Source organism: Hippichthys cyanospilos, chromosome 5 (genome assembly GCF_059441005.1).
Source record: "Hippichthys cyanospilos isolate Australia breed blue-spotted pipefish chromosome 5, RoL_Hcya_1.0, whole genome shotgun sequence".
Lineage (NCBI taxonomy): Eukaryota > Metazoa > Chordata > Actinopteri > Syngnathiformes > Syngnathidae > Hippichthys > Hippichthys cyanospilos.
In genome coordinates this window covers 12,624,557-12,652,022 of record NC_142373.1, presented here as the reverse complement: position 1 = coordinate 12,652,022, position 27,466 = coordinate 12,624,557, and the positions used below count along the sequence as shown (strand labels likewise).

The following is a 27,466-nucleotide window of genomic DNA, read 5'->3' as shown; positions in this document are numbered from 1 at the left end:
TTAAGCTACCAATCCGCATGTTAATTTGTGAGCATTAGCATGCTAATTAGCATCGAGTTACAAATTGGCATTTAGGCTTATAATTAGCATTTAAGATACTGACCGGCATGTTAGCTCACAAACGTTAGTAGGCTAGCTAAATCATAAGTATTTATCATAGACATGTGGCTGTATTTTATTTCATAATAGCATTTCATTTGTTTTTGTCTTTTTCTGTGAATAATAGCAAATAAACTTACACAGAGGAATAATATTCTGACATGATGGCTTTTAGTTTTGCAATGCCACATCAAGATTTTAATTGCCCCCCCCCCCCCCCTTTTGAAAAAATCTAGAGGCGCCTCTGCTAATAATCTCAACCCTCCCCTTTAGTTTTGTTTTTTTTAAGTGTCAGAAATCGGCTTCGATCTCACAAAACTATTGAACACGAAAAAAAAATTCAACAAGTGGAACATATTAAAGTGCTATCAAAATCCGCTCATTGTAATTCAAGCCCAAAAAATGTTGACACTATTTCGCATTTTTGTCGAACCCTTTGCGAGTTAGTAGACCCTCTAAAGTCAATCCCCTTGAGAGAAAATATGAAAAAAAATGCTTCTCGAGTTTCACAAAGCGTTCGGATCTTTAACCGCTGTCATAAATGAGCAATTTAAAAAAAAAATAATAAACTTTGCCATGTGTTGATGAAGTGAGACTTTGAGAAGAATCATCCTTCTGGTCACCCCCCCAATAGAAATTGCGCTGCGGGCAAACATTAGGCATTGTTGCGCTTCTTTTATCCGAAACGGATCTCTATCCTCCTTGAACCGAGCACTTGACCTTCCTCGATGATCGTCTTTTGCAAGTGACGTAAAAAAAAAAAAAAAAAAGTGGGCTGCCGCAGCGCGAAGTGCAGCAGTTTGGAGGAAACATCCCTAGTGGTGCACGTTACATACTTTTTCTTTTCTTTTTTTTTCTTTTTGCTGGTGCGTGCGTGCTTGCCGCCTCTCTCTTTCGTCGCTCTCTGTGGGATGTTACTTGCATGACAAGCCGTTTTGGACTCGCGCGTGGGCACGCAGGTGTGTGACAGGCAGCGACTTTTCTTTTTTTTCTTCTTCAAACGTCAGAGATTTTGATGACTTTCCCGCCGCTGCTCGCCACGTGTGGACCGCAGGACCACTCTTAACTTTGTGCACGGAATATTGGACTACCTCGTCTTCACACCCTTGTCGCTTCATCTTTTTGTTTTATTATTACTTTGAGTCTCAAACGACAAAAAAATGGAACGGTCATTCATCAGAGTAACGTGCATCTTGATGTTTTTTTGTCTGCTTGACAAAAGGTGAGTTCTGTTTAAAAGTTATTCCTAAACCACTTGTGAAGTGGTGCTCAAACTTCTTAAAGGTACTGAAAGTACTTAGCTCACAGAGTATTACGATAAGGAGCGACAGTAACATATAGTAATGTAGTAAGTATAGGTCTATGCGTTTACAGTGTTCCCTCGTTTACCATGGGAGTTATGTTCCAAAAAATACCAGCAGTAACCAAAATCAGCAATGTAGAAATTGAACTTTTGGGGGACTTTTTTTTTTTTTTGGTCTGGTCTGACTTAGTAGGAGGAAAGATATAAAACAAAAACAAAAAAGTTAAGTAAACCTCCAATATATGGTAATAAATGAAAATCCATGTAGAAGAGGTTGACTTTATTCAATAAATAGAACTGCTATTTCTTAACTGGTTTGATTTACAAAAAAAAAAAAAATGCAAGAAAACTAGCGAGGTAAACCTGCAATAGAAAAAGTTTTGGCCATGTATGAAAATATGCAATTGAGTCAAGCCGCAACAGCTGAATATTTATTTAAATCCACTGTAATTCTATTGATTAACATTGCTGACATAAAACATATAAATAAGTGGACTTCATGATGCAAATCAAATTGGTGCTTAATGATTAGGGTAATAAAATACATATATGCAATTTTTGCATGATCCAATGCAAATGTATTGTATTGAAAGTTAAATACAACAGACCTGAACTTGTCCAGATAGTATAAATGTGCACCCCATAATTTATCACTGTCTCAATTAACCTGCAGGTGTTAATTTGACCCAATTTGGGTCTTTGATCTTGATACATCAAAGACAAAACACAACAAAGTTAAACACTAGGAGGCTAAAAATGACTATACTGTAGATTGTCAAAATAGGTAGAGGTCCAAAATGGCACCATGCGTTTAATTGTAGTTTTGCTGTAATTATTCAATCCGGAAGACATATTTTTAGTTCTTGTGTGGTTGTTGTTGTTCTTTTTGTTTTGTTTTGTTTTTTAAAATCCAGACATTCAATCCTAGGAATATGCTTATATTTTGTGTGTTGGGCTAAAGATTGATGGTCTAAAAATGGCTGGTAGCAAATTAATGAAGTATTAAAGCAATTTCAGAAAGCAATTTAGTGTGAGTAATCAAGTGTGCATGTAATTGATTACTTCAGGTAATCGAGTGGTAAAGTAGATGTACGATTGAAGTAAATAAATATGAGGTAATTAAGTACTAAAGTGATTATTTGAGGTACTAAAGTATTACTTCAGAGTTTTAACTGATTACTTTAGGTACTAAAAGTAATTCACTACTTAAGTACTTGATAGCCTAAAGAAATGAATTCAAGTAGTTCAATTAGTTAAGTACTCAACCAATCATTGACTTTGAGGCTTATTCTTTAAGACCAATCACTAGAAAAAAGGAGAGAAAATTAAACGTTTTCAACATTTTCAATGGCAATTTTACTCTTTTTTTTTTTCACTGTATTGAGAATCACTGCACTCAAGTCACTCTTGATGGGTCTCATTTACGCCCTAAATACATCTCCATTTAAGGTAATTATGGGTTTTTACAACATATTGATATCAGCTCATGTCATTGAAAAATAAGCAACCGTGTGAAACTGAAGTGTGCAGTCAAGCAGAAAATGTGTAACAAGAAAATAATGAAATAATGATGATGCCTATTTACACCGTCGTTTATCATTTTTGGCCAATTACGCGGTGGGCCATGAACCCCTCCTTCTTAAACAATGTTTTTCTTAATTAGACGTTTGTCCTTGGTAAAGAGCTGTTCAAACAGGCCTCAAACTCAAAGCAGGAAACCCAACAGGTAGTAACAGACGCACGCCCAAACGGAATTACAGCTGAGGGCGCACAATGCCACCATCGCGGATCATCGACATGCAACGCGCTTTGATTCGCCGCCAAGCTTCCTGTTTTTTTAATTTCCCAGAAAACACTAAAGACGTTTGTTCTCTAATTGGCCGGCGCGGCCACGGTGATGAAATATGGAGAGAGCGTGCGCAAAACTTCCAGCTGCATGTCAAGTCCCAGTCAAGCGCGTCCAGATGTGCGCGCGCGCCTCGTGCGTCCGGACCAAAACGCCGGGGAGCCTTTTGCCTCTCGACCGGCCGGCCGAGCTCTCTCATCACGAGGGCGGCCAGTGTTTTCCTTGTTACGCTTTTTGACGGTCTGTCTATGATGTGGAAAAGCGCTCTCTCTTTAGCTGCTGTCATCTCAATGACTGTGCTTTGCAAGATTGATCGGCAGCAGTCGAGCTTCCAGCGACAACCCGCACCTTGGGCTTTATTTTACCGTGGCATGATGGGAAAAAAAATACGAGACTAAACCTTGGTATTTCGTGGACTGCGCTTTTTAAAAAGGGGGCGTTGCGCCGCGGTGGTGGTGGACACAGCTGACCTCATTCGCAGCCAATCAAAGCGGCTCCTCTAATTCCATTTAAAATCGGCGTCGGTGACTCGGCGGAATAAAAATCGGATTTGTAAGTGACTTGCAGGTTGAGGCGCGCAGAGAACGTTTATAAGAAACTGGCGGCAGATCATAGATTTGTGAAGTAAGCACTTGAAAGGCACTTGGTTCATGTGCGATGCCTCCGCCCCCGAAGTTGCGCTGAAAGCCAGTGGGAGGTTTTCATAAATATACAACCAAACAGGGCTGCAGCTAGCAATTATTTTAATCATCAAGTCATCTTGATTATTTTCATGGACTGGTTAATTGGATTTAAAAAAAACATGTTTTCATTTCCATCACTATTTTTATTTTTTTCGATTGACAAGGTAAAAAAATAATAATTTAAGATTTTTGGTCCGTAACATCAGAAAATGTCGTCCAAAGTAAATGCTAATGTTTGCAAAATGTTTTGTTTTTGATTCGACCCAGCTATCATTCCGCTTTCCTTAAGGACCAAGGAATTCTGCGAATATTTCTAAGCGAGAGACTTTTTTATCAAGTTTTTATCCGGGTAAACTGGTCACCAAAAAGAATTATTGATGAGTTGACAATAATAATATAATAATCATCATAATTAATGCATTTACTGAGCTTATATATGCAATCAATTAGAGCAGTGGTTGTCAAATTAGGGTACACGTTTTCCTGGGGGTACATGAAATTATTACAGCGTTTTAGATATCAACGAATGTAATGATTTTTTAAGCCTTATTTAATGTATCCTAAAACAAACAACTAAACAAATACACCCATATCTAACTGAATATACATATGTTGCATGTTGGTACCACAAGATTTTTCTTTTTCAATTAAGAGAACATTAATTGGAACATGAAGCAACTGGTGAACTCCAGCCCATTTTTAATATGTCATTCAGCACACGTCTACAAACCCCAGAATCTGTTCATAAATTTTGATGTAAATCACCGCGTTATTCAACCTGTGCCTACAGTTAGACATGGCTCAAGTAGGTGTAAATTTTAGTTGACTTTCTGGAATAAAATTGTCAGGTGTGCCACGCACTTTGACAGGAAACAACGTCTGTATGTCCCACCAGGCACAGAGAGATAAACCAATTTCCAACAAAAGTGCATCAAGGCTTGCATATTGCATATTTATTTACTATTTAACTCATTCACTGCCATTAACAGCTATAGACGTCAAAGATCCATTTGACTTTGAAGGCAGTTAAAATGGATCTCTGACATCCGTCGTCATCGATGGCAGTGAATGAGGGAATCACAAAAGAGTCTCAGTGGGTTTCGCAGGTCCATAAATGGCAAGGCCAAGAAAAACTGACAATACCCATAGAGGTGTTAAAAAATGGTGGTTAAAATAGAATGAAAGTGCCCCGAGGAAGTGGTTCCTCTCACGATCTCGACACCTCAGACGAACGTTGCTCCTCAGATCTCATCGCAATGCCGATTCTTTACAGAAATGAGTTCACCTCTAAGTTCCTCCTCTAAGCAGGATTGAGGGGAAGCGGCAGTAAAACAGGCCAAAATCCAGAAGCCTGTTGAACATTCAATGATAGTGCTTAAATTGTCACTGAATGACCTTATAACTGACCAAAAATAGATCGTTAAGCAATAAAAGTTTTAAATAATTGTTCCATTCCTTGAAGGGACACTTTATGCTCAAACAGTTGGAAGAGTGTTTGTCTTATCACATGACCTGTCTTCCCATGCAGGGTAGACTCCAATGAAATCTTGGGCCTGAAGCTCCCCAACATCGACCCGATCCTGAACGCCAACACGGTGTGCCTGACGCTACCGGGCCTGACCCGGCGCCAGCTGGAGGTGTGCATGCGCAACCCGGACGTGACGGCCTCCGCCATACAGGGAATCCAGATCGCCATCCACGAGTGCCAGCACCAATTCCGGGGGCACCGCTGGAACTGTTCCAGCCTGGAGACCAGGAACAAAATCCCGTACGACAGCATCGTCTTCAAAAGAGGTGAGACTTACAAATGCATCCGCTGATAGCGATTTTCAAAGCAGCGTTCAAAAATACAGATCACGTGAACAAAAATGATTATTTTGAGATTCCTCCTAAGCTACCCTCATTAATGTCAACTTTCATTTCCCAGGACCCAAAAGTTTAAAACGGTAGTCAAAGTGTATACGATGTTTAATAATAAGACGATTGCTAATATGCTATCCGTCAAGCTGTCAACAGGTTAGCCGAAAATTCACGCCCCAAAAATGTCTTGATATGAATATAAATTGAAAACAGACCACAATGTTTCCATTAAACTCAAACAGAAGACTGACTTAGATACGGCTGATTACAATGTTGTCATCAAGATAGCTAGACATTCGCGAATGTGATATATTATCCGAACTGCTTACCCTCACGAAATATGGTTCGTCATCTTTTCGGCATCTAAAATCTGTTTATGGAATGAGTTTATTTACATTTTTGGAGACCAAAAGGGCATGTGTGTCTTTTGGGGCACAAACATTATTTCCTTTTACAACACACAGTGCATCAGAGCGTGGTGAGAGGCCGCTAACTCTACCTGCGGCCCGGAGCGCTACCCCCACCCCCTCACCCATCCCCATAATGTAACTTTGCTTAAAGGCCCAGTCTCAGTATGTGCTGTAATTCCCGCATGCATCCAATAACACACCCCACGTACATCTCCGCACGCTTCTATCACTCACAGCCACAAGCGCACCGCATGTAAGAGTTGTGAAGAGTTGCTGTCAAAACGTCCTAATATAATGCCGCGATTCCGTCATTTCCGCTCTTGTGCAATCGAAACGTTAGCGTCATTCCGCGGCGGGGAATGAGTTTAATTAAAATATTCCCGAGACAAAGCCAAGTGTGGTCCTTCGACATATTTGTCTCGTCACGCTTGCTTTACTTCCATTTTAAAGACACGGTGTGAAGCAATGCGTTGCGCTCGGAGGTTAGCGCAAACTTTACAAGGCGCAGACAGGGGCAAAAGTACAGAGGCATCAATCCAAGGTTTGATGTTCAAACAGGTTGTGGTTTTCACACTCCACTGCACATTAGCGCAATTCCTCGAAATGAGACGCTCATGGGACAGATCAGCTGCCACGGCGACACGCGTGGATGCACAGACTGGATGTTAGTGTAATCTATTTCTCCACTGTCAAAGGAGATCATGTTTTCTCTTGTTTTGGACTGCGAGCGCGCAAAACTAAATTATACACGCGCTTACCTCTGCTGACTTCTTCCTACTTTGGAACCGCCCAGCGCACATCACTGTCCGGTCGGGGCTTCAGACAAAAGATGAGCGGGGTTCAAAAATTGGTCACCTGCAGATTACCAAACTTGGTGCAGATCAGTTTCCTCGGGCGCCGTTTGAAGTGGTCCGAGCTTTACATGTTAGCTACAAAAGATGAAAGAGGAGATTCGACCCAAGTTACTGACGGGAAAGGGCATCTGGTTCTTCTGGGCCACAGAGATTGATGTGGACTCTTTTTATTGAAGTCACTTTCACCTAATGAGGAAGACAAGCAGGCAGGAATTGTTTTTTTTTTGTGTTTTTTTTCCACCCGTGGCCTAACTTTGAATTGGAACTAATGACAAAGGCAATTATATTTAGTGACTGAAGCTTCATGAGCCATTTTGATGTCAATGTTTTTGCTCCTCTCGATGGCATTGTTAGTTTGAAAACACAATAGAGATTTAATACATTTCTATCTGCCAAGAGTACCACCTAGAGGTGTAAAAATATCACATGTGCTTCTATCCATCTAATATTTCATGGTTAAGCAATTTAAAAATAAGATTTTAATAGATTAATTAATTAGATATGCAAGTAACTGATCTAATTAATCTCTTTTTTAAGTCTTTTTTGTGTTTTTGAGGGCAAAATAAAAGTTTGCATATTATATATATATATATATATATATATATATATATATATATATATATATATATATATATATATATATATATATATATATAAAATTATGCAAGTAACTGATCTAATTAATCTCCTTTTTAAGTCTGTTTTTGTGTTTTTGAGGGCAAAATAAAAGTTTGCATATATATATATATATATATATATATATATATATATATATATATATATATATATATATATATATATATATATATATATATATATACTACAGTGATTGATTGGCTTAAGAGGAGCGCTGGCCACGAGTGTCATCTATCCATTCATTTAAAAAAAAACAAACATGTAATTGTAGTCTTTTCACTGGCATAAAACCAAAGTATTTTACATTATTCTTGTCCGTGGCACTGAAGGAGTTCATCTCATCCTAAATATTTTTTTAAAAAATGCAACTTTATTGAAAGTAAAAATCGCTTGAGGGTACGTCATTGAAAATTACACTCTACATCGTATTAAAAGCGCATATAACTATGCATTATTGATATTGTGAGCTATACAAAACGCCTTGGATATTTATGCTATTGGGCTAACATGCCTGAATCATCTTTGATTTGAGTTTGAACCTCCGAATCAGGCAATGTTACAGATGAAAACCGCGCAGATAAAAGGCCTCACCTTTGATCCGACTTTCCTTAACCGAGCACCTAATTTAAAACTTGTTTGTCAATATTAAAAGACAGTTGCTTGTTCAAAATCGTTGCCTTGCCCGGGGTGCAGAAAACGCCAAACCACCGACATAAACAACCCGTTTGAAAGTGATGATTCATACGATACATGTTGACTTCATCCGTTCCGCAAAAACTACAAAGTGGCTCAAGTTAACAGGCTACAACCGGTATCGCGTGCAGCCTCTACTACCGTTTGCTACTGGAAAAGAGACGGATTTACAATCCTGGCGCCAGATTGATCAAGATTGATTTCATTCTTGGCGGATCGCAAACGGGCCCGGTTCACAAAGGTACAGTACGTCGAAGCGCTTGTGTCATTTTACAAGACGAGAAAGGCTCAGATCCTCTGCCACGTATCGTTGCCTTGATGGATTTCATCAAATTTACGAGGCCATATTCAGCGGTATTTACCTTGCATTAAAAGCCGCCTCCAGAGGCGAGACATGAATAGACAGAAATAGGGGAATACCTCTCATTCGGCGACTTTTCCCGTTGCCTTCTTCCCGCGCATCTAATGCTTTTACTTCTCTCGCCAGCTCGCAAATTTGCTCTCAGCACTTTCCCAACTCTCGGCGGCCAAAGCGTAAAGCAGTTCCGCTGGTTTCTGTAACACAAAGTGACAGTTTCCCTTGAATCTTTCATTCATTTTGCCACTTCCTCTGCCATCAGCTCAGCCGGGCATGCCGCAGCCGGTGAATTATTTGTTAGATTGATTTGTTCCCCCGTCTTCCGGGGGCCTGCATTACAGCGAGCCCGGCTCGGTGCAGGGAAAGACCTAAAAACGGGGTTTCTATGCGGGAGGCAGAGTCTAAGTGCAATCCAAATCTCGAGAGGTGCTGTGCGTTTGGCTGTACAGTAGAGATCACTAAATAAAACAATTTGACAAATACTGTATCGCAAACCTTAAAAGTTGACTCGATTGAAGCACCGTTTTTTTATTCCGAGCGTAGAAGAGACTTTTAAAAAAACATTCGAGCATTTATTTTCGATTATTCATTATTTTTGGGCTGTTTCTTGAGCTACCCAACTAAGTCCTGGCGTGCTCAGTCGAGGACATCCCGGCCTTTCCCATTAGGTGTTTGAGTGGGATGCACTTTACTCTGTTGAGACAAAATGGACGCGACAGTGGACGAAAATAAATAGCGTGCCTCTTAAGCGGATATATTGCTGCTAGTATCGTCGTCACCTCATCCATAGGCTGACACCTTCACCAGATATCTTTTCACCCCTGCAGTTGGCAATGAATCCATCATTAGCACAACTGAAACGTAAAACTGAAGCTTTTATTATAGTTGAGGATGCTACTGAGCCAGTTTTTTAAACCATACAATAAACTAATTAAATGTTGATTATTGCTGTGAGTTGAGTGTAAAGTTTCATATTTTTCCCAATGTTGAGACCATCGCAATCTGTGTCAGTTTTTTTTTTTAAGTCAAACAGCAACTACAACCTTTGCTTTTACTTATCATCTTGATCATCTCTAGATCTTAAAACATAACCTCAAAAATGGCAGACTTCCTGTTAGAATTAGCGTTTTACTTTCAAATATCACATTTTTCAAGTGGATGGCTGGATGGATATCACATTTTTCACCCGACTCACCCGAAATTTGGTGAGTTTTCATGCATGTTTAGATCCCCAAAAACCTTATTAGTTTAGTAGGGGAAAAAGTGATAATAATAATACTAATTATTTCTACAAAAACAAAAACTGCTCCCTAATAAAGGGCCAGTGGATCTTTGTAAAGATAAAGAATAAATCTTGTCAAGGGATTGATGGATGGTCATCAGGACACTTTAGGAGCACATGTAAACAGCTGGCCGGTGATTATGAAAAGGATACCCAGACGGAACAATGTGCGTTTCTTCTGCTTTGGCGGGAGTGCTGGAGGTCTGCTCAAACTTAGTTGCTCTTCAGGGACAAAGCAACACTTAATTGCTGTTGTCCCAGATGTTTTCCTGTTTTTTGCGTGTTGATTTTAGACCTAATGGGCAAATCAAACCATCTGCGTCTCCTTAGCCAAACACAGGAATGTTTGCTTGTTTTGGATCATTTGCTAAAAATCTCCATAAGCCTTGTATGAGTTCATCAATAGCGGAAACATGTTGTCCTTCTCAATCCTGGCCGAGTACGCTTTTGTAGGTATCTTGACTTCCTGTAGCAGCTCAGAAACATATAAATAATCTTAAAGCCTTGCCTGTTAGTGTGAACGTGAGGGGGTATCTGCCTCAATTTGTCAGTTCTGAAATTGAACCGAAATTATCAGGGATTAGGCTCAGTTTACTCGCAACCCGCCGCAGGATTAGCGCTCAAGCAAAGCAATCACTTTGAGGCTAGCCGACTAAGCAACATTTGCTTCTGCCTTCGCGTTCTCACAGGTTTCCGAGAGAGCGCCTTCGCCTACGCCATCGCGGCGGCGGGCGTGGTGCACGCCGTGGCCAACGCCTGCTCCATGGGCAAACTGAAGGCCTGCAGCTGCGACGAGAAGCGGCGCGGAGACGAGGAAGCCTTTCGCATTAAACTGCACCGCTTGCAACTGGAGGCCATCAATCGGGGGAAGGGGATGGTACACGGCGTCATGGAGCACTTCCCCGCCGAGCTGCCGGGACCGCAGGACTCATGGGAGTGGGGCGGATGCAGCCCCGATGTGGAGTTCGGGGAAAAATTCTCACGGGACTTCCTGGATGCCCGCGAGACCTACCGGGACATCCACGCTCGGATGAGGCTTCATAACAACAGGGTCGGCAGACAGGTCAGTCCAAAACAATGGAAAATGTCTTTCCTGCATTGTAATCATTAAATAAGTGTATTAGAATACTCTAAAGACAGTACAAATTGGGTAAAAGACAACTTTTGGGGTTATTCATTTCATCCAAATCATCAGGTCAAATGAATACCTAATTCTAAAAACAGTGGTCAAAAATAGCCCAAATTGGGTCAAAACAGAAACAACTCAACTTTTATTTTTTTGTATATGTTTAAATAAAAAAAGTTGAGTCATGGGGATAAAACAATAAACAAAACATTATTTTAATTTCTTTTAAACAATCTCATTTGATGTCTAGCAACCCCATTTTAGGTCAATTTTTCATCCAGCCTTAAAGGTTGGATCAAAACGAATAACTCACAAAACAAACCACAAAGTCCAATTGTTCATTCGGCCCTAAAAATTTGCAGTCGTTTCACTTTTACCATTTACCATTTGTATTATTGTTTGGATACAGTTTGTTTTTTCTTTTCTACACAAAGTACATGCTATTAGAAACACTCCTCAAAATTACTGGATTAAGTCCCACTAAAAAGAAAACTTTATTGAGGCTGTACAAGTGTACATAAAGCTTAGACTAGTAATTCAGGTATTGTATGTGTTTAGAGAAAAGTTATCTGCACGTAGCGTAGTGTAAATGAGGCCAAAAAAGGCAGACGGAATTCTCCATGATTCCTCTGTCATTCATTCCGCTCGAAATGCCATGCCCCGGGCTTCACCTGTCATGTCGGGTCATAACTTCTCCTTACATGGATTTCAAAACAAGGCAAACAGTAACGCTCACTGAAAAAATGGGTGCCTGGTTACAATGTTGAGGTATAGTGAATATAATAAGTCAAAACACTCTTGATCATGTTCTACTGGCTTTTTGTGTATTTGTGTTGTGCTAGCAGTAAACATTAAATTTCATTTCATTTCCTCCAACGTAATAAAGTTCAAAAGGAAGTAAAACTGAAATAAGTAGTGTCACGGTCCTCAACCTTTTTCACCCCTGTGAAAGTTTTTTTTTTTTTTTTTCAGCCAAGTATCCCCGAAGCAAAACCAAGTGCTGCGACATTTATGTCTAATTTATCCAACTATACACCTACATTAGTTGTGGTAGCTCTAGTTGTATTTTAAATCTGGAAGATAGATCAATTATCATCTGTTTTATTTCTGGCTTCACCATTAACACAGTTTAGCAATGAGTTGCTGCATGTTCCAATTCGTTTGCTCTCGATTTGAAAACAAACTGAACTTTCATGGCATTCGGAGTGAAAGGTGTCAGAATGCCCAAATATTTACATGCACGCTGCCAGGAAGAAGTCTTGCTTAATTTGCTCTTCGTTTGAAAATGAAAATGCACTGTCCTGGCAGTAAAAAAAAGCATTAAATTAGATTTGCTGAAACCTGCAGAAACCCATTTGTTTTCATGGGACCATAACAAAATCACATGTAGGAAAATTACGTTTCAAAAGGGGTGTGTAGACGTTTTATGTGCACTGCAGATGACAGACTTACACACTGTACATCCGCACCTAAATACTTTCTATGCTTTGCACAAACATGTCTTTTGGGTTTTGTGCAATGATTGACAGTACTTATTGACAGGTCGCCTGTAAAGGTTAAGGTGCAGAACACCTGAAGCACATCATTCCAAGATAAATGAAGGCTATAAACTATCACACGAAATCAAGCAACCTCATTTTGTAAAACAGGGCATCACAAACATTTTGGCATGGCCACCAGCTCCATTTCAGAATTATTATTTGTTATGTCTATTCAATAAAGAAGATTTCACCCAAATTGAGTAAAAATAATATTGAAGCCAGGTTAGGCTCCCCTGAGGGTTGGGGAGGGGGACCCACAGGAAGTGGTTCAACAACGTCTCTTCAGATGCTTTACGAGCTCTTTGATATCAGACGCCTTCTTGTGGTTTATTTGATCATTTTCCTTTTCAGCAATATGAACCGCCTTGGACGGATATTCAGCTATAAGCTTTTTTTTCACAAATTAAGTTGCTCAGCTTTTGGGAACGTTCTAAAACGATGCAACATGATGCACTTCAGAGTACGGCGCATGTCATACCTCCTCAGCTACGGTGATATAAAAACGTGAGTGCTTCTGTTTGCATCAGCAGTTAACTGTTACAATTGCGATGAAAGTTTAGCTAGCTAGCGAGCACGCTGACCCTCAAGCTGACTTGATGATTTGTCTTTAATATAATTATTCACTCACTCAGACATTATTGCATTTCATTTTTGTAATTTCATACTAGTAGCTAATACTTGTATTTTGCCCATTTTGATATCGTTAATAAGTCATATTATCTGTATTCAACTTAACAGACGTTTCACTGTGGTGTGTTCATAACGCTATCCGCCCATCCAATTTCTTTAGCCGCTTCTCCTCACAAGGGACGCAGGCTTGCTGGTGCCTATCCCCGCTGACTTTGTGCAGTAGGCGGGGGACACCCTTTCCGTTTATAACTCTAATTTCCTTTTATATGTGTTCCTTTTATATGTGTTCTTATGTGTTCTTTAGCAGTTATAATTGAAGTATACCTTAATAAACTTTCTCATCGGTTTGGTACCTTGGGCGTTGCAAATGACGGAGATAAGCAGTGATGATCTAAAACGCTACCACAAAGAAAAGAATTGTCTGTCCGTGGCACATTGTTCCCTACTTCCTGCCGAATCATTCGGGCCTGAATCTTTCCATCAGTTGACTTCTGGTCCCCTTGATTATGCAGACAAAACACAACATTGCAGTGAAACAACATCAGGTCTCCCAGCGGTGGCTGGAATAGTAGAAATATCTTGTTTCTTAAAAGGTGACTTCAGTTCCAAGCAGCCCTGTGGACAGGGTGTCAGTAACATGTAGTCATGTCCTCACGAGCCAAGCAAGAGAATAATTTGTCTTCCGGGGCCGACGATGTGTAATGTTATGAAACTCGCAGGTCAGTAGAGCTCATGTCAGCCGGGCCGCCTAAGGCTAATTGCGTCTGAACATTTCAGTCCTTTGTGTATTCTTTTCTGGTTAAAGAGATTTGATTTTGAGTGTGGAGTTGGAAGCAGCTCCAAAATATCTCAACGTTATGACCATAACTTTGCATATGAGGTGGGAAATATTCCATTCCTGGAGATTGCTCAATTATTTGACCGCCACAGAGAATCAAAGAAACGGAATCAATTGTCAGTAATGTTTCTGCATTTTTAACTAGGAAAGTGACAACTAGGTTGTGAATTAATTTTTTAACGATAAGGTTTTTTTTTTTTTTTTTAGTCAAGTCATAGTCTATTCATCAATGACATCATTACCACAATCAAGAATTAATGTACAATATAACATGCAACTGTTCCAGAAGAACGATTCATTGGATGAAATCGCATAACGCGATTTGTTTTATTTTTATTTTTTTAAAGCTTCTAGCAACACAACCAGAAGCAACAAGTGGTGCGACTAGCACTACAAGCTAGCATCAGCACTACAAGCTAGCATCAGCATCCATTGATTTTGAAATAAGTTGATGTATCGCTATTTACGTGCAAGCTGACTTCTTGTTTGATCGTTTGATAAGAATTGTGTAATTTTTGACGGTATTTTGAAGCCATCACGAAAGAAACTGCCGGTACTCATTGATTTTATCGTACAGCAACTCAGTCAGTCACTATCATCTACAAACATACACTGAGAAAACATGTGCACCTAAGAATGACTAAAAATGTCAAACTATGCCCCATAGTTATCACTTTTAGATGTAAGTATTACAAATATTCCGATAAAAACTATGACAAAACAAAAGGAGTCAGGAAACCAACTGACGACAACTGCGTACTCAGAGTAGTGATGTTAGCATGCTAGCTGAGTGTCCGCTCCAGTTTTTGATGTGTGATTAAGATGTGATTTAATGATAAGCATGAGTACACCTGAAAGCGTACTCTTTCTCTTCATCAGACAACAACTTTATACTCAAACTCTTTGTGAGCTATATTTCTAACACATATGGTAAAGTTACATAACTGTTAATAATTGATGTGAGCCAAAATGAAACTAAGCATGCGTTACATGGAGAAATAAGTTAAAAACTGATATTGTTGTACTAAATCCCACCCATTAAGCGTTATATAATAAATGATGTTTCCATATGAGCGCGACGTCATGCCCAGCGGGTCAACTTCTGAAGCTTTGTGCGGCTTTACAAGCATATTGGTCGAATATTGACTTTTGGGGGTGGTCAAAGTTGGATGCTCCACTCTACTGTTTAGTTTGGTAAAGAACATTGGAAGAAATACCTTCGAGACCTCATACACAAACACACTCAGCTTCTTGATTTAGAGAAAAATACTACCAGGTGAGTAAATAAAAAGAATGCCCTTGGTATGTCTTTCCCCCCCCTCAACCCATGACTACCACCTTTCCCCACTCCCCTTTGGAGAGAAGTTGTGTGTAGGCAAAGGAATGCGCTGGTTCTTTCAGCGGGGGCGTGCATGTCCCCTCATGCCCACCCCAGGGTTCTCACGATGTCCCGTCTTGTTTTTAGTCCTAATTAGTGGCTGCTTGCAGTTTTGAGGCAGATGTTTAGAATCCTGCAAAAAGATTTGGGACTTCAAACACCGGGGTGGAAAGTAGAAAGCGTTCCTTCCCCTCCACTGGAACTACCGTTTCACACATATGTTAAGAAATGAATAATTGGGTTGAGTAAACTTTTTTTTAAAGGATGTCAGAATATCATTAACGCCACTTGGCTTAAATAATTGCTACATCTACTATATTGCGGTGCCTCCTGGTGTGCAACTTGGCCACCAGTGGGCGGTATAGTACAGTCATGCGTATGCAAACAAAGATGAGTTTCACAACTACTGTTAGGTACTCAATATCCTGCAGGAACAGCCATTTTTTATTGTCAGGCTCAATTTCTGATTAGTATGTTAATTTAACGATGCTTTAAAAAGACTTCAATGCGCTAACATTTTGTACTCAATAACCCCATTTAAACTGTGAGAACCGTCAGATTATTTTTCAAAGCAGTTTAATGGTTGTGAATGACTCAATGGACACAGTCGCTGTTCCTACTGATCACTTTTTAACATAGCAAAAAGTGTTGTTTTAGCTAGCAAAAACTGACCCAACCATTTCATAAACAAAATGGGAAAGTCTGCTGCTATGCACAGTTGTATTCTGTATCCGTATTTTTTTAACTAGTATATAGGTTATTATGGAGAATTTTCAGTAGGAAGTCCAAATAGCAAAATACTCAATATCTGCAGCCTCCGAAAACAGTTATGTTTCTTAAAACCGGATTACATGTGGCTGCTCATAGCAAGTAACCGCTTAGCCATGGCTATAAAATTCACAGCCAAGTGAACTATTTAATTTTTCACGGGCTCACCTCAACCATTCAGCAACAGGCCTTGGAACTAAATGTTTGGGAAGCGTCACCTTGTGCACTAGGTGTAGGGCATCTTTTTGAGCCATGCCCGGTGTTTTGTCGAGTCCTGTCTGCCCATTAAGCAAGTGGGGAAGGTGAAGCTTTATTACTGGCAAACATCTCCTGGTAATTACTATTCATCATCAGTGCTTGACTGCTGGCCAAGAGCAAGAGATGTTATGGCCTTTTACAAGAGGGAACCACGCGCCTCTTGCGCAACGCCTTTGCGAGTGACGACGCGTATGGAAAAATTGTGTTTTTGACACACCTCTTGATCAGTCAAGTCATCAAGGCTTGCGCATGACCCTTTTGTTCCACTTGAATCAGAATGTGTCATGTTCACAAGGCAGGATTGTCATCGCAGAGCTCAAAGGACATATTCCAATTTATGATTTACATTTCCTCAATATATTTTCTGACACGTAATTCCAACTTGAGATAGCTACAAATTGATTCTGTCTAGTCTTAAATCCATCCAGGACAACCCGGCCTTTTCAATGATGGGACAAAATGGACACAATAGTGGACACAACCCGAATCGGGCGTTTACTGACATTGAAATGCAAAACAGTCAGTGTCTATCGATAGGACACACTGACACACGTTTCTCCTATCAAATCGGTCCCCGTGGGAACACAGTATTCATAACAACAGTTCCGCTTGCAGGTAACAAACATTGAATGCTCCCAAACACACATTTTTGCTACTTCAGCATTTTCTACAGGAAAATGTTATAACTAATAAATTAAACCTTTACTTGGCTGACTCGGTGCAAAATCTCTCCTCCTCAAATCAAGAAAAAAAATCAACTAAAAGACGTGGATCAGCTCGGCGTATATTTCCTCTTACATGGGTGGCGTAGAGGAGGTACAAACTTCTTTTGTTATCATAAGCTTTTCTCAAGTCACGTTTACCTGTGGGAGCGCAGAATAGCCAAGAAATGCTTAGATATGAATCAGTGACTGAAAATAATACTTTGGTGGTGTTTACGATGATATTGTAACCTATCTGATTGCAGCAATACTAAGCTGAGCGGTGATTAGTCGCATTCATTAATTGACTCATCAAATCTTGAATCCATTGCAGCAATACTTAACTGAGTGGCGATTAGTCACAATCATTAATTGACTCATCAGGTGCTAGCCAAATGCTATTAAAAACAAATTATTGTGAGACAAAGTCTTTTTTTTTCTTGATTCAACAGAGCATTTGATGTGACTCAGCACACACACACACACAGACACACACTCCACCTTTCGGACTGCACCTTCTTACTCACACGTGTGTTGACATGAGCGCTTCATGGTAAACTCTCAACAGGTGGAAGTGCTTATGCTGGCAATAACATTTTATTACAGTCTCCAAATGAGAGCGGTGGACACCGAGCGGGCAAACGCTCGGCACACACGAACCCGCTGCACTCCAGGACGTGCAGTCGGATGTGCGTGACTATTTGCTCCAGATGCCGTTGAGCTCGCGAGAGCGTGCGCGCTTGTCTGTGTCGCTTCTTTTCGCAGCAAGTTGTTTGCTCGCTTTCAAGTGACGCTTGCGCTTAATGTGCTGCTGCGGGATTGTTTGTGTGCTTTGCTATCATCACGGATCTCTGCTCGGCTTTAAAGCTACTTGGCTTTGAAGTGACAAACACTCGGTTAGCAGACGCGGTTTCCCTTAACTACTTAGTCACGATGACACAGGGATTGACTGCATTTGAAACACGCTACTGTACGTCAAGCTAAAAGCGGAAGGCAAGTGTCCTATGCGGCCCGATTACAACAAAATAGGATTCAGATTCATATGAATTAGGTAGCAAAATCTACGCGTTTTTATTCATCTCAGAGGGCGGCCATTTTGTCACTTGCTGTTGACTGTAAATGACATCACAGTTGCAATGACCAATCACGGCTAAGCTTGCTAAGGTCACATGGCCTTACACAAAACACAGGTGAACTGCGACAGGTCGTTTCCTGAGCAACTGTGGTGTGATTTGAATGATCATTCAAAATGGCTTTAGAAATTACGCTACCAGGCTAACGATATCATGATACTACTCGGATGAAATAAAAGACCCAAAAAAAGGTGTCGATCCCTTTTTTAGTCTCCATTGAGTTATTTTAGACGCAACTGTTTTTACAGTGTAACAATACTTCCTCCATCATTGTAGTCATTTCGAGCCAATGAAAAAGGTGAGATAAAAAGGAATGTGGCAATACTTCACCTTGGGCATTCTGCCGTCCATCACACACTTGGCCTAGCATAGAACACTAACAGGCACCCGCATGTTGAAAACAGCCTCCTTGTGTTTGCTTGTTGGACAAATAATCGCTGCAATTACTCAATGCTGCTAACGGGCATATATAATTGACGTGCAAATGCGCAACGCTGATAAATTCTTGCCAAATGTGTTCCAAAAACAAAACTAAAAGTGACATGTGGCATACGCTCGCTTGAGCCGTGAAGCATCCAAATGCTTTTTTGACTCGAGGTTGGCTTTCGAATCCCCGTTACGCAATATACAAAAAACTTACAATAACATGTCAGGCACGAATTGAAGAAGCATTTTGAAGTCATCGGACTTTTATAAACAACTCGGATGGCACGTTTGAGTCTACTTAGCTAACTTGAGTCCCTTCTTGTTGCACAGTAGCGCCAGCCGGCAGCCAGACCAACGCATCCTGCATCCTGCAGTTGGAATCTGCTCCCAGCATGTTGCGTTTCATCTCAGTCTGGCCTCATTTTATAGACGCCTCTGTCTCACTCCGCGAGCCAATTAAAACTTGCCAGATGTTTGTCTACAACTGCGGTCTACGAGGAGAAGTGATATGCATCACAGACCTAATATATGGTAACAAGGGGTGAAACGAGTCCCTGAGTAATTCGAGTACCTCGGTTAGTACCTCGGCATCCACCCCCGAGGTACCTGTATATTTAGTGTACGGTGTGAGGAAGAAGCCAAGCTAACGGCAGCAGCAAGTGTTCACGCTATGCATGACAGTAGCATGCCGTCAACGTGGTGACAAGGCCAATTAGTGGTGGCTCCAACGTTAGCTCATACTGTAGCAGCGCTCAACTGACTCATGTAGGTGTCACATAACGTTTCATTGGCAGTTTAATAGTAGTAAATGACTTAACTGAATGAATTAACTGCCATGAAATCAGGTTCTATTGCATACCATGCTAAGGATGCTTAACAAGATTTAATTGACAGAAGTTAGCAACAAGCCAGATGAAATTTTAATTGTCTGTTCGTCTGGGTATTTCTGCCACCGCTAGAGGGTAACATTTGTTTTGTTTTTTTTTCTGGTCCGTCATTCGTCAGGCGCTGGTCTACCTTTGTCTCCACTCATACTAATACATATGTCTGTTTTACTATTTACACTTAAAGTTAGCACCATGTCTGTGGTTCTACAGTTACACTGCAATTGAAACACAACACAGGGTTAAATTTAAGTTAAAAAAAAGTTAATAAAAAAATAAAGGAAATTTTAAATATTATTAAAGGGAAATGGGTTAAATCATCTCCTGTATTCCTCATTGTTCATGTTGTTTAACCAAGCAAAACATATACTCTTTATTTTTATCTGAATACCCAATGTTATGAAATACATTTCGGTAGAATATCCAAACACCAAAATATTCCATAGCTGCAGCCCTCAAAGTTTCACTTTTGTTCTGGTTCATCAAAATAGCGAATGTCTTCACAGGACCTCAATATTAGACTGACTAATCGACTTTGACTCGACTTTCATTATATTATAGCTGTCCACAAAATATCTTTAGTTGCTCAACACCTAACACTCACACACTTGCACCCACACTCCAAAGAGATCTACCCTAAAATCATCTCCTCCTCCTCCTGTCATCTCCTCTTCCTCTTCCATTTCCTCCCCCCGCCCATCTTTCAGCTCCACCAGCCACTCCTTCACAAAAGCTGCAAGACCAATAATCATTGCCGATTGTTGAGTCAGATGCTGTAGTTGCAGAAAAGGAGAAAGATTTATCTATTTTGTGCGAAAGACAAAAATACATCCAGAAAATGATGATCTCCCATGTTACATTTGGAATATGTGAAGGAATATTAGGGTGTAGGTTAATTTTAGCAGGGTTTCTGAGGATATAAGTAATCTCAATATAATGCTGTGGATTTTTTTTCAAATTAGGAGCAAATTAATTGGAACATGAAGAAATATATTGCTAATCTGTGACTCCTATTGTGACTCCTTTGTGAAACTTTGTTTGCCTTTTTGTTGTTGTTTTTATACGAATACACATTGTTATTTGTGGTTCAGTTTTACGACGTACATAAATTGGAAATTAAACAGATGATGTTACACGATCTAGCTCTGGGATTTGCCCCCTTTCAAAAGTAGCATCACACGAAACCTAATTTGTGTTGTTTTAACCTGAACAAAATGTTCCCAGCGAGCATTTGCGAAGTGGATGAGCACTTCACATAACATCCTGACAGAACACTTGTGGAGCAAGCGCAGACAGCGTCCTGATTTCGTGCTACCTCTTATACAGTATGTCTCATGCCTTCCCTTTCAACTTCATGCCAATGGATCACTCCAAATCTCACCAGAGCTTATTTGGAGGGGCGGAGATCCCGTGCGGTGTGTATCGAGCGTTTGCCGCATACCTGGTGCGTGATGAATAGATAATGTAATATATATATCCTAAACTCACATTTTAATGAAATGTTGACATTTTTTCATTGCTAGAAACCAAATGCAAACTGGCCCGAGTGTCACACGAGTTTTCTTTGCTTTAACCCCACAACAACAATTCTTGTTTTCATTGTGTTCAAACGCATACCATCAGGCAGTAGAAATATGGATGCAATTATGACTGCGACAGCGGGTCAGTCGGACTTTTTCGAATTGAAGTGGGCTGGAGAATTTTTATGATTACAGACTGCCGTGTGTTTAATTCCAATGTGTTTGGGATTCTCGGGTTGAGTATGCCCCTGAAAAACTCCACCGAATTCTGCAATTTGAACGCTGCCAGTACTGTACTGCAAAAGTCATTACGCCGTTGTTTACAAAAAAGGCTTTCAGTCGCAAAGATCACAATGTCTTTTCAACACTCCCAATAAGAAATGTTTATTTAAAAGGCCATGCTGGTTACTCGTTGTTATCTTGAGACACATTTTCCATTCCGTTTGTTTATTGGCTGGGTTGCTTGCAGCTCATTTTTGCAGTGGTCTCACATTTCTGACCAGTTCGATGAGTGATAGCAGTCAAAATACATGCTGAAGCCACGCTTACCCACCATGCCAACAAGCTGACATATTGTGCACTTTGCACAAAAACAACCTCCTTAAAAAAAACAACCTCCACTTTCAAATGGCACTGTCCATGTATAGTTTTGCATCACATGCAATGATAACTGAATTGGACCTTCTCCTGTGGAGATATACACACGCCAAATAGATAAATATACATACAGATAGATGACAGCTAGCCCGATAGATCATTAACAAACTAGCTAGCTATATAGATAGCTTGGAAGCTTGAGATATTGCTAGATCGCAAGCTGGATAGAAAGTTAGCAAGATAGCTAGCTAGGCAGACAGACAGCGAGCAAGATTGGGTGGGTGGATGGATGGATGGATGGATGGATGGATGGATGGATGGAGGGCTTACTAGGAATATAGCTAGCTAGCAGCATTGATAGATAGATGAATAGTTGGACAGACAGACAGACAGACAGACAGACAGACAGACAGACAGACAGACAGACAGACAGACAGACAGACAGATAGATAGATAGATAGATAGATAGATAGATAGATAGATAGATAGATAGATAGATAGATAGATAGATAGATAGACAGACAGACAGACAGACAGACAGACAGACAGACAGACAGACAGACAGACAGACAGACAGACAGACAGACAGACAGACAGATAGATAGATAGATAGATAGATAGATAGATAGATAGATAGCTTGCCAGCAAGATAGCTAGCAAGCTAGATAGCTTGTTAGCAAGACAGCTAGCAAAAATAAAAAATAACCAGCAAGACAGTTGGCAAGCTAGATGGATATAGATTACAGATAGATATTTGTATCTGAGTAGTTCTGAAGTATACTCTCTCTTCTCTCCAGGTGGTTCTGGATCACATGAGGAGGAAATGCAAGTGTCACGGGACGTCGGGAAGCTGCCAGCTGAAGACTTGCTGGCAAGTCACTCCCGAGTTCCGGGTGGTGGGTTCCATCCTCAAAGAGCGCTTCCACATCGCCACTCTGATCAAGGCCCACAACCGCAACACGGGCCAGCTGGATCACTCGCACCACAACAACAACAACAACCACAACAATCACGGCAACCACCACCATCACCACCATCATCACCATCACCACCACCACCACGCGCACCGCAGGAGGCCCGGCATCAACGACCTGGTCTACTTTGAGAAGTCGCCCGATTTCTGCGAGCGGGACCTGGGCTCGGACTCGGCGGGGACTCAGGGCCGCATCTGCAACAAGACCAGTCCGGGCATGGACAATTGTGAGAGTCTGTGCTGCGGCCGAGGCCACAACATCCTGCAGCAGACCCGCAGCGAGCGCTGCAACTGCAAGTTCCACTGGTGCTGCTACGTGGTGTGCGAGGAGTGCCGCGTCACCGAGTGGGTCAGCGTTTGCAAATGAAGAAGGGGGAAACTGCGCCCCAAAGAAAACTATCAAAACCACACTTCCAAAGACCCTGATTATAGCGAGAGAGGGGCCGAGACCGTCTTCTGCGCACCCCACTCCCCTTCACTGCTGGCTCCGTCTCCCGTTTGGCTTGGCGAGGACCGAGGAGGAGAAATGTGTGAAGAGAGCCGAGATCTTCCGGCAGAAAGATACATTTGCGTGGCGGAATAGAGCGTGCACTTGCCCGAAGCTGTCACAACCGTGCGAGTTTTTGCATTTACGATGATACGATCGGGTATCTCAAAGCTATGAATGCAAAAAAAAAAAAAATAATGCACCGCACTAATGATAAAATAATGCAGTTGTTCGATTGAACATTGCCTCACAGGCAGTATTTACATGATAGACACAACGTTACTTAATATTTCAACAAACAGATATGAATTTGTTGGAGCATGCCCAGAGCACAAAAATGTCAGGGCCCGCTTAAGGGCACTTCAATCATCAATGTCACGTTTTTGTGTGTTTATGGATTAGACTCGGATTTGGTCATTTTAGCAATGCAAGACACCGTGTTGTACGTGTTTATGTACATCTCAGTTGGGAAAGCACACTGCTAAGCAAAAAGAGACCAAAGCAAGAATGTACTACTTGGACGTCGGGACTGGAAAAAGGACGTTTACGAATACGAGATTAGCCAAGATGAAATTTAAAAACCCTGTAAAGTGACGAGGGATTTCTTTTGAAAAACAACCACGACAAATTTGAATGATTCAAAAAGTATATAAAATGAGCACTGGCATTTCCAGACAGTTCGAGGTGGGGTGGCGAGGGGGGCTGAATTCTGAACACACGCTTTACATACGCTAAGTAAGGAACAGTTCTCATCACATTTAGAATTACTATTGAAATATCAATTGCCAACTGAGGTGGCAAGGCGTTTGATAAAGATGGCACTCTTTGCTACCCTTGAAAACCGCTAAAATTTGCCATTCTTTCCGCTCTCAAATGTGAGTTCGCAAAATGTGCTAAAAAGTCAAAAACATTTCTTCTCATAAACACTTGTACGTATTTGTGTCACAAAACTGGCTTGAAGCCTTCACATCAAATCCTGGTGGCCCAGTCGGATTTTTTCCCTCTTCTTGGCCCACGCAACTCTGTCCACACTTAAAACGCAACACCATCAAGGAAAAAATCATATTCAATTTCTGATTCAACTCATTTAATCCCAGAGGCCTATTTTGTGTTTTTTTTTTTGTGTGTTTGTTTCAAAAGTACTCAAGTTTTTGGCCAAAAGGAGGAGGGTCTATATATATATATATATATATATATATATATATATATATATATATATATATATATATATATATATATATATGCGTTCAAATGCAGTCGGACATTTCCCAATGAAACAGGAAGAAGGTATCTATGCATTAAATAATAATAATGCAAAATATTTGAACAAAGACGGCTCCTATTAAGATATAAAAGCATACATATATCAAGAAGAATGATATTTTTTTATATTTACACTCTCATACGATACAGTCTCCAGCGTGAGCGCTAACTGCTAATTCTGCGTTGCATTCAAATGCAGTCGGACAATTCCAACTCAAACAGGAAATAGGTATCTATGCATTAAAAGCTAATAGCGGAAAATATCTGAACAACGACAGCTCCTATCAGGATAGAAAAGCCTACATATATCAAGAAAAATGATATTTTTGATATTTTATTTATTAGGATTTGGTCCATCAAGTCACGTGTTTACAATAAGTTATCAAGCCATTCTAGTGGTTGTTATGTCAAAGAATAGAGTAGCAGTTGTGGTCCACGCAAACTTTTATGTCTTAAATTATAATGTCACCAAATGTCCTTCTGTCTCGCAAAGCGAACTGAACGAGATGGTGACCATTCTTTGCACATCTTCAAATCGAAGCAGTAATCATCACAAAGGTCCCAAAACCTGAATCGAATCATGAGACTTTCCACCCCTAAAAAAAAGAAAGAAAAGTAAAATGTCAGAAAACATCTTGCGCAAGAAATCTGAGAATTGACTTTACAGGGTCTTTATAAGAACCGTGAGCCAGATCTGATAATCTGATTGCTGCTGCCGCCGCTTCCTGGGATGGCTTCTATCGGGTCCACACAACTGGAACGGTTTCCTCCTTTCTTCATGAAAATCAAAGCGGTGTTAATTAGCGGCAGATAGAACCAGGGCTAGTCACGCTTTGTTGTACGATGCGCCGCATAAGGTCCACTCACATTTCCAGCATTACCAAAGCAGCGTTGTAAATAAAGTGGAGGGATGCTGTCTTATCAACACGCTTCAATATCACGCACTAAAAAGTGCTTCCTGTTTTGTGTGTAACGCCTTGTAAGTGTAGCCCACTCGCACCTGTGGATATTCCGAGGTCAGGTTCTATGCAACTATGTTGACGGAAATGTTGATGTGGTTTCAACATAATCGAGAAAAAAAAAAGTGCATGTGTTGACTGGCTTCTGCTCAGAAAATAAGCAAAAAAAAATTAATAAATCAGGAATCTTCATTTTACGTCGGTTTGCACAAGTACAAGTGTATCCAAGAGAACTCTGGGACTAATATGTATTTTGTCTTAAATGTACAGTATGTATATTTTCAAATGTGTGTGATCTAAGTTATTTTATTTTTGTGGGTAACTTAATATTTGTAAAACAATAAAGATTGTCCTAGGTCAAATTTGTATTGAATGACATGAAATAATAAAATGGATGTCACAAGTTAGCTGCTGCTTATATAGAGTACAAATAATCAGGAATTAAGATATGATATTTTACAAAAAAATAAAATAAAAGTGTATGGTTCACGTCACAAATGTGGTGGCTTTAACATTTACTACATTCCGTGTTTGACCGTTTCACTTGTGTCTTTCACTTAACACGTTCAAACCGATCCATTTTCAGTACACCACTATTTTTCCTACTGTGAGAAAAGTACAAATGGAAAGCAAACTTCCTCTCTGTGTATGCTATGTAAAGTTTTGTCCATGAAGTATTTAAGAATATTTTTATTTTCCTACTTTTGCATTTCAGTGTGTACATAGAAAAATGAAATGGTGAAACCAAAATTGTTGAATTGAAACAGCTTTATGGTTGCTTGTTAGCCTCCTGATATGGGAACATACTGTACGTATTGGTGTATATAGTGCCTCTCGGAAAGCTGAATTAATAAATGTCAAATCTGCTGTTGAAAAATGTTGTTGTGGGTTTTGTTGTGTTGCTGTACCGCCAACAAATAATCATGGATGGAGTTGCATGTCAAAAATCGGGGGAATAAATTATAACAAGGAAGGAGAATAACATAATTAAACATTTGTCAATCGCCATATCTGTTAGCATGATAGCCTAGCATACCTGGTCAAGTATCAACTCTCTTGTACCAGTTGCTGCTTGCACTGACCATTGAAATGAATGGCAGCTAATGTGGCCTCATTAGAAATAAATAGAGAAATATGGGTAAAATAGTTTGAATTTTGAGAAAAGTAGACGCACGCCTTGCTTGAATTTTTGAAATACGTTGAATTTGCAATCTTGAGAAGCAGTCAAAAAGAAGTAGCACGTAAAAAATAAGGAATAAAATTTAATTACTGTATTTTCCGCACTATAAGGCGCACCTAAAAGCCTTTTTTTTTTTTTTTAAAGCTGATGGTGCGCCTTATAATCAAGTGCACCTCATATATGGATCAATATTGAGATTGGGATTTGTAGATGGGGAATAAGTAAGCTTTACCTGTTTCTTTTGTGTGTTTACAGTTGAACAAGGTTGGTCATATTGACATTGAGTTATTATGCTATTGAGAGTGTAGAGTTATTATTATTGTTATTATTACTTTGATTATTACTATATTGTGATGAAGAAAGTTTTAAAATATGTCATCAACTGAGGGTGCGCCTTATAATCCTGTGCGCCTTATATATGGAAAAAGTATTCAAATATATCATTTATTGAGGGTGCGCCTTATAATCCGGTGCGCCTTATATATGGAAAAAGATTTTGAATATGGGATTAATTGGGGGTGTGCCTTATAGTCCGGAAGATATGGTGACAAGACAGGAGAATAACATAATGAAACATTAGTCAACCACCTTGGCTGACCTTGCTTCTTTTTTTTTTTTTTTTTTTTTTTTGGGGGGGGGGGGGGTGATGGCATGACTACATGGTCAAATATCAACTATCTTGTACTAGTTGCTGCTTGCGTGCAGAGAAGAATCCTGTTGAGCATCCCTGACTCATTTATATCTCTTGCACCCTGAGGGAAGCGATGAAGTCACTGAATG

General features: G+C 40.2%; 1 protein-coding gene across 1 annotated transcript; it reads left to right on the top strand.

Annotated features, from left to right (window-relative positions):
* The first annotated feature begins 1,247 nt into the window (after positions 1–1,247).
* Positions 1,248–24,443, top strand: wnt10a (wingless-type MMTV integration site family, member 10a). Its single transcript, XM_088414511.1, has 4 exons — positions 1,248–1,321; positions 5,460–5,725; positions 10,714–11,087; positions 22,622–24,443. The coding sequence occupies exons 1-4, from the start codon at positions 1,260–1,262 to the stop codon at positions 23,162–23,164; spliced, it is 1,245 nt and encodes a 414-aa protein (XP_088270637.1). The 5' UTR covers positions 1,248–1,259; the 3' UTR covers positions 23,165–24,443.
* Positions 24,444–27,466: the final 3,023 nt, after the last annotated feature.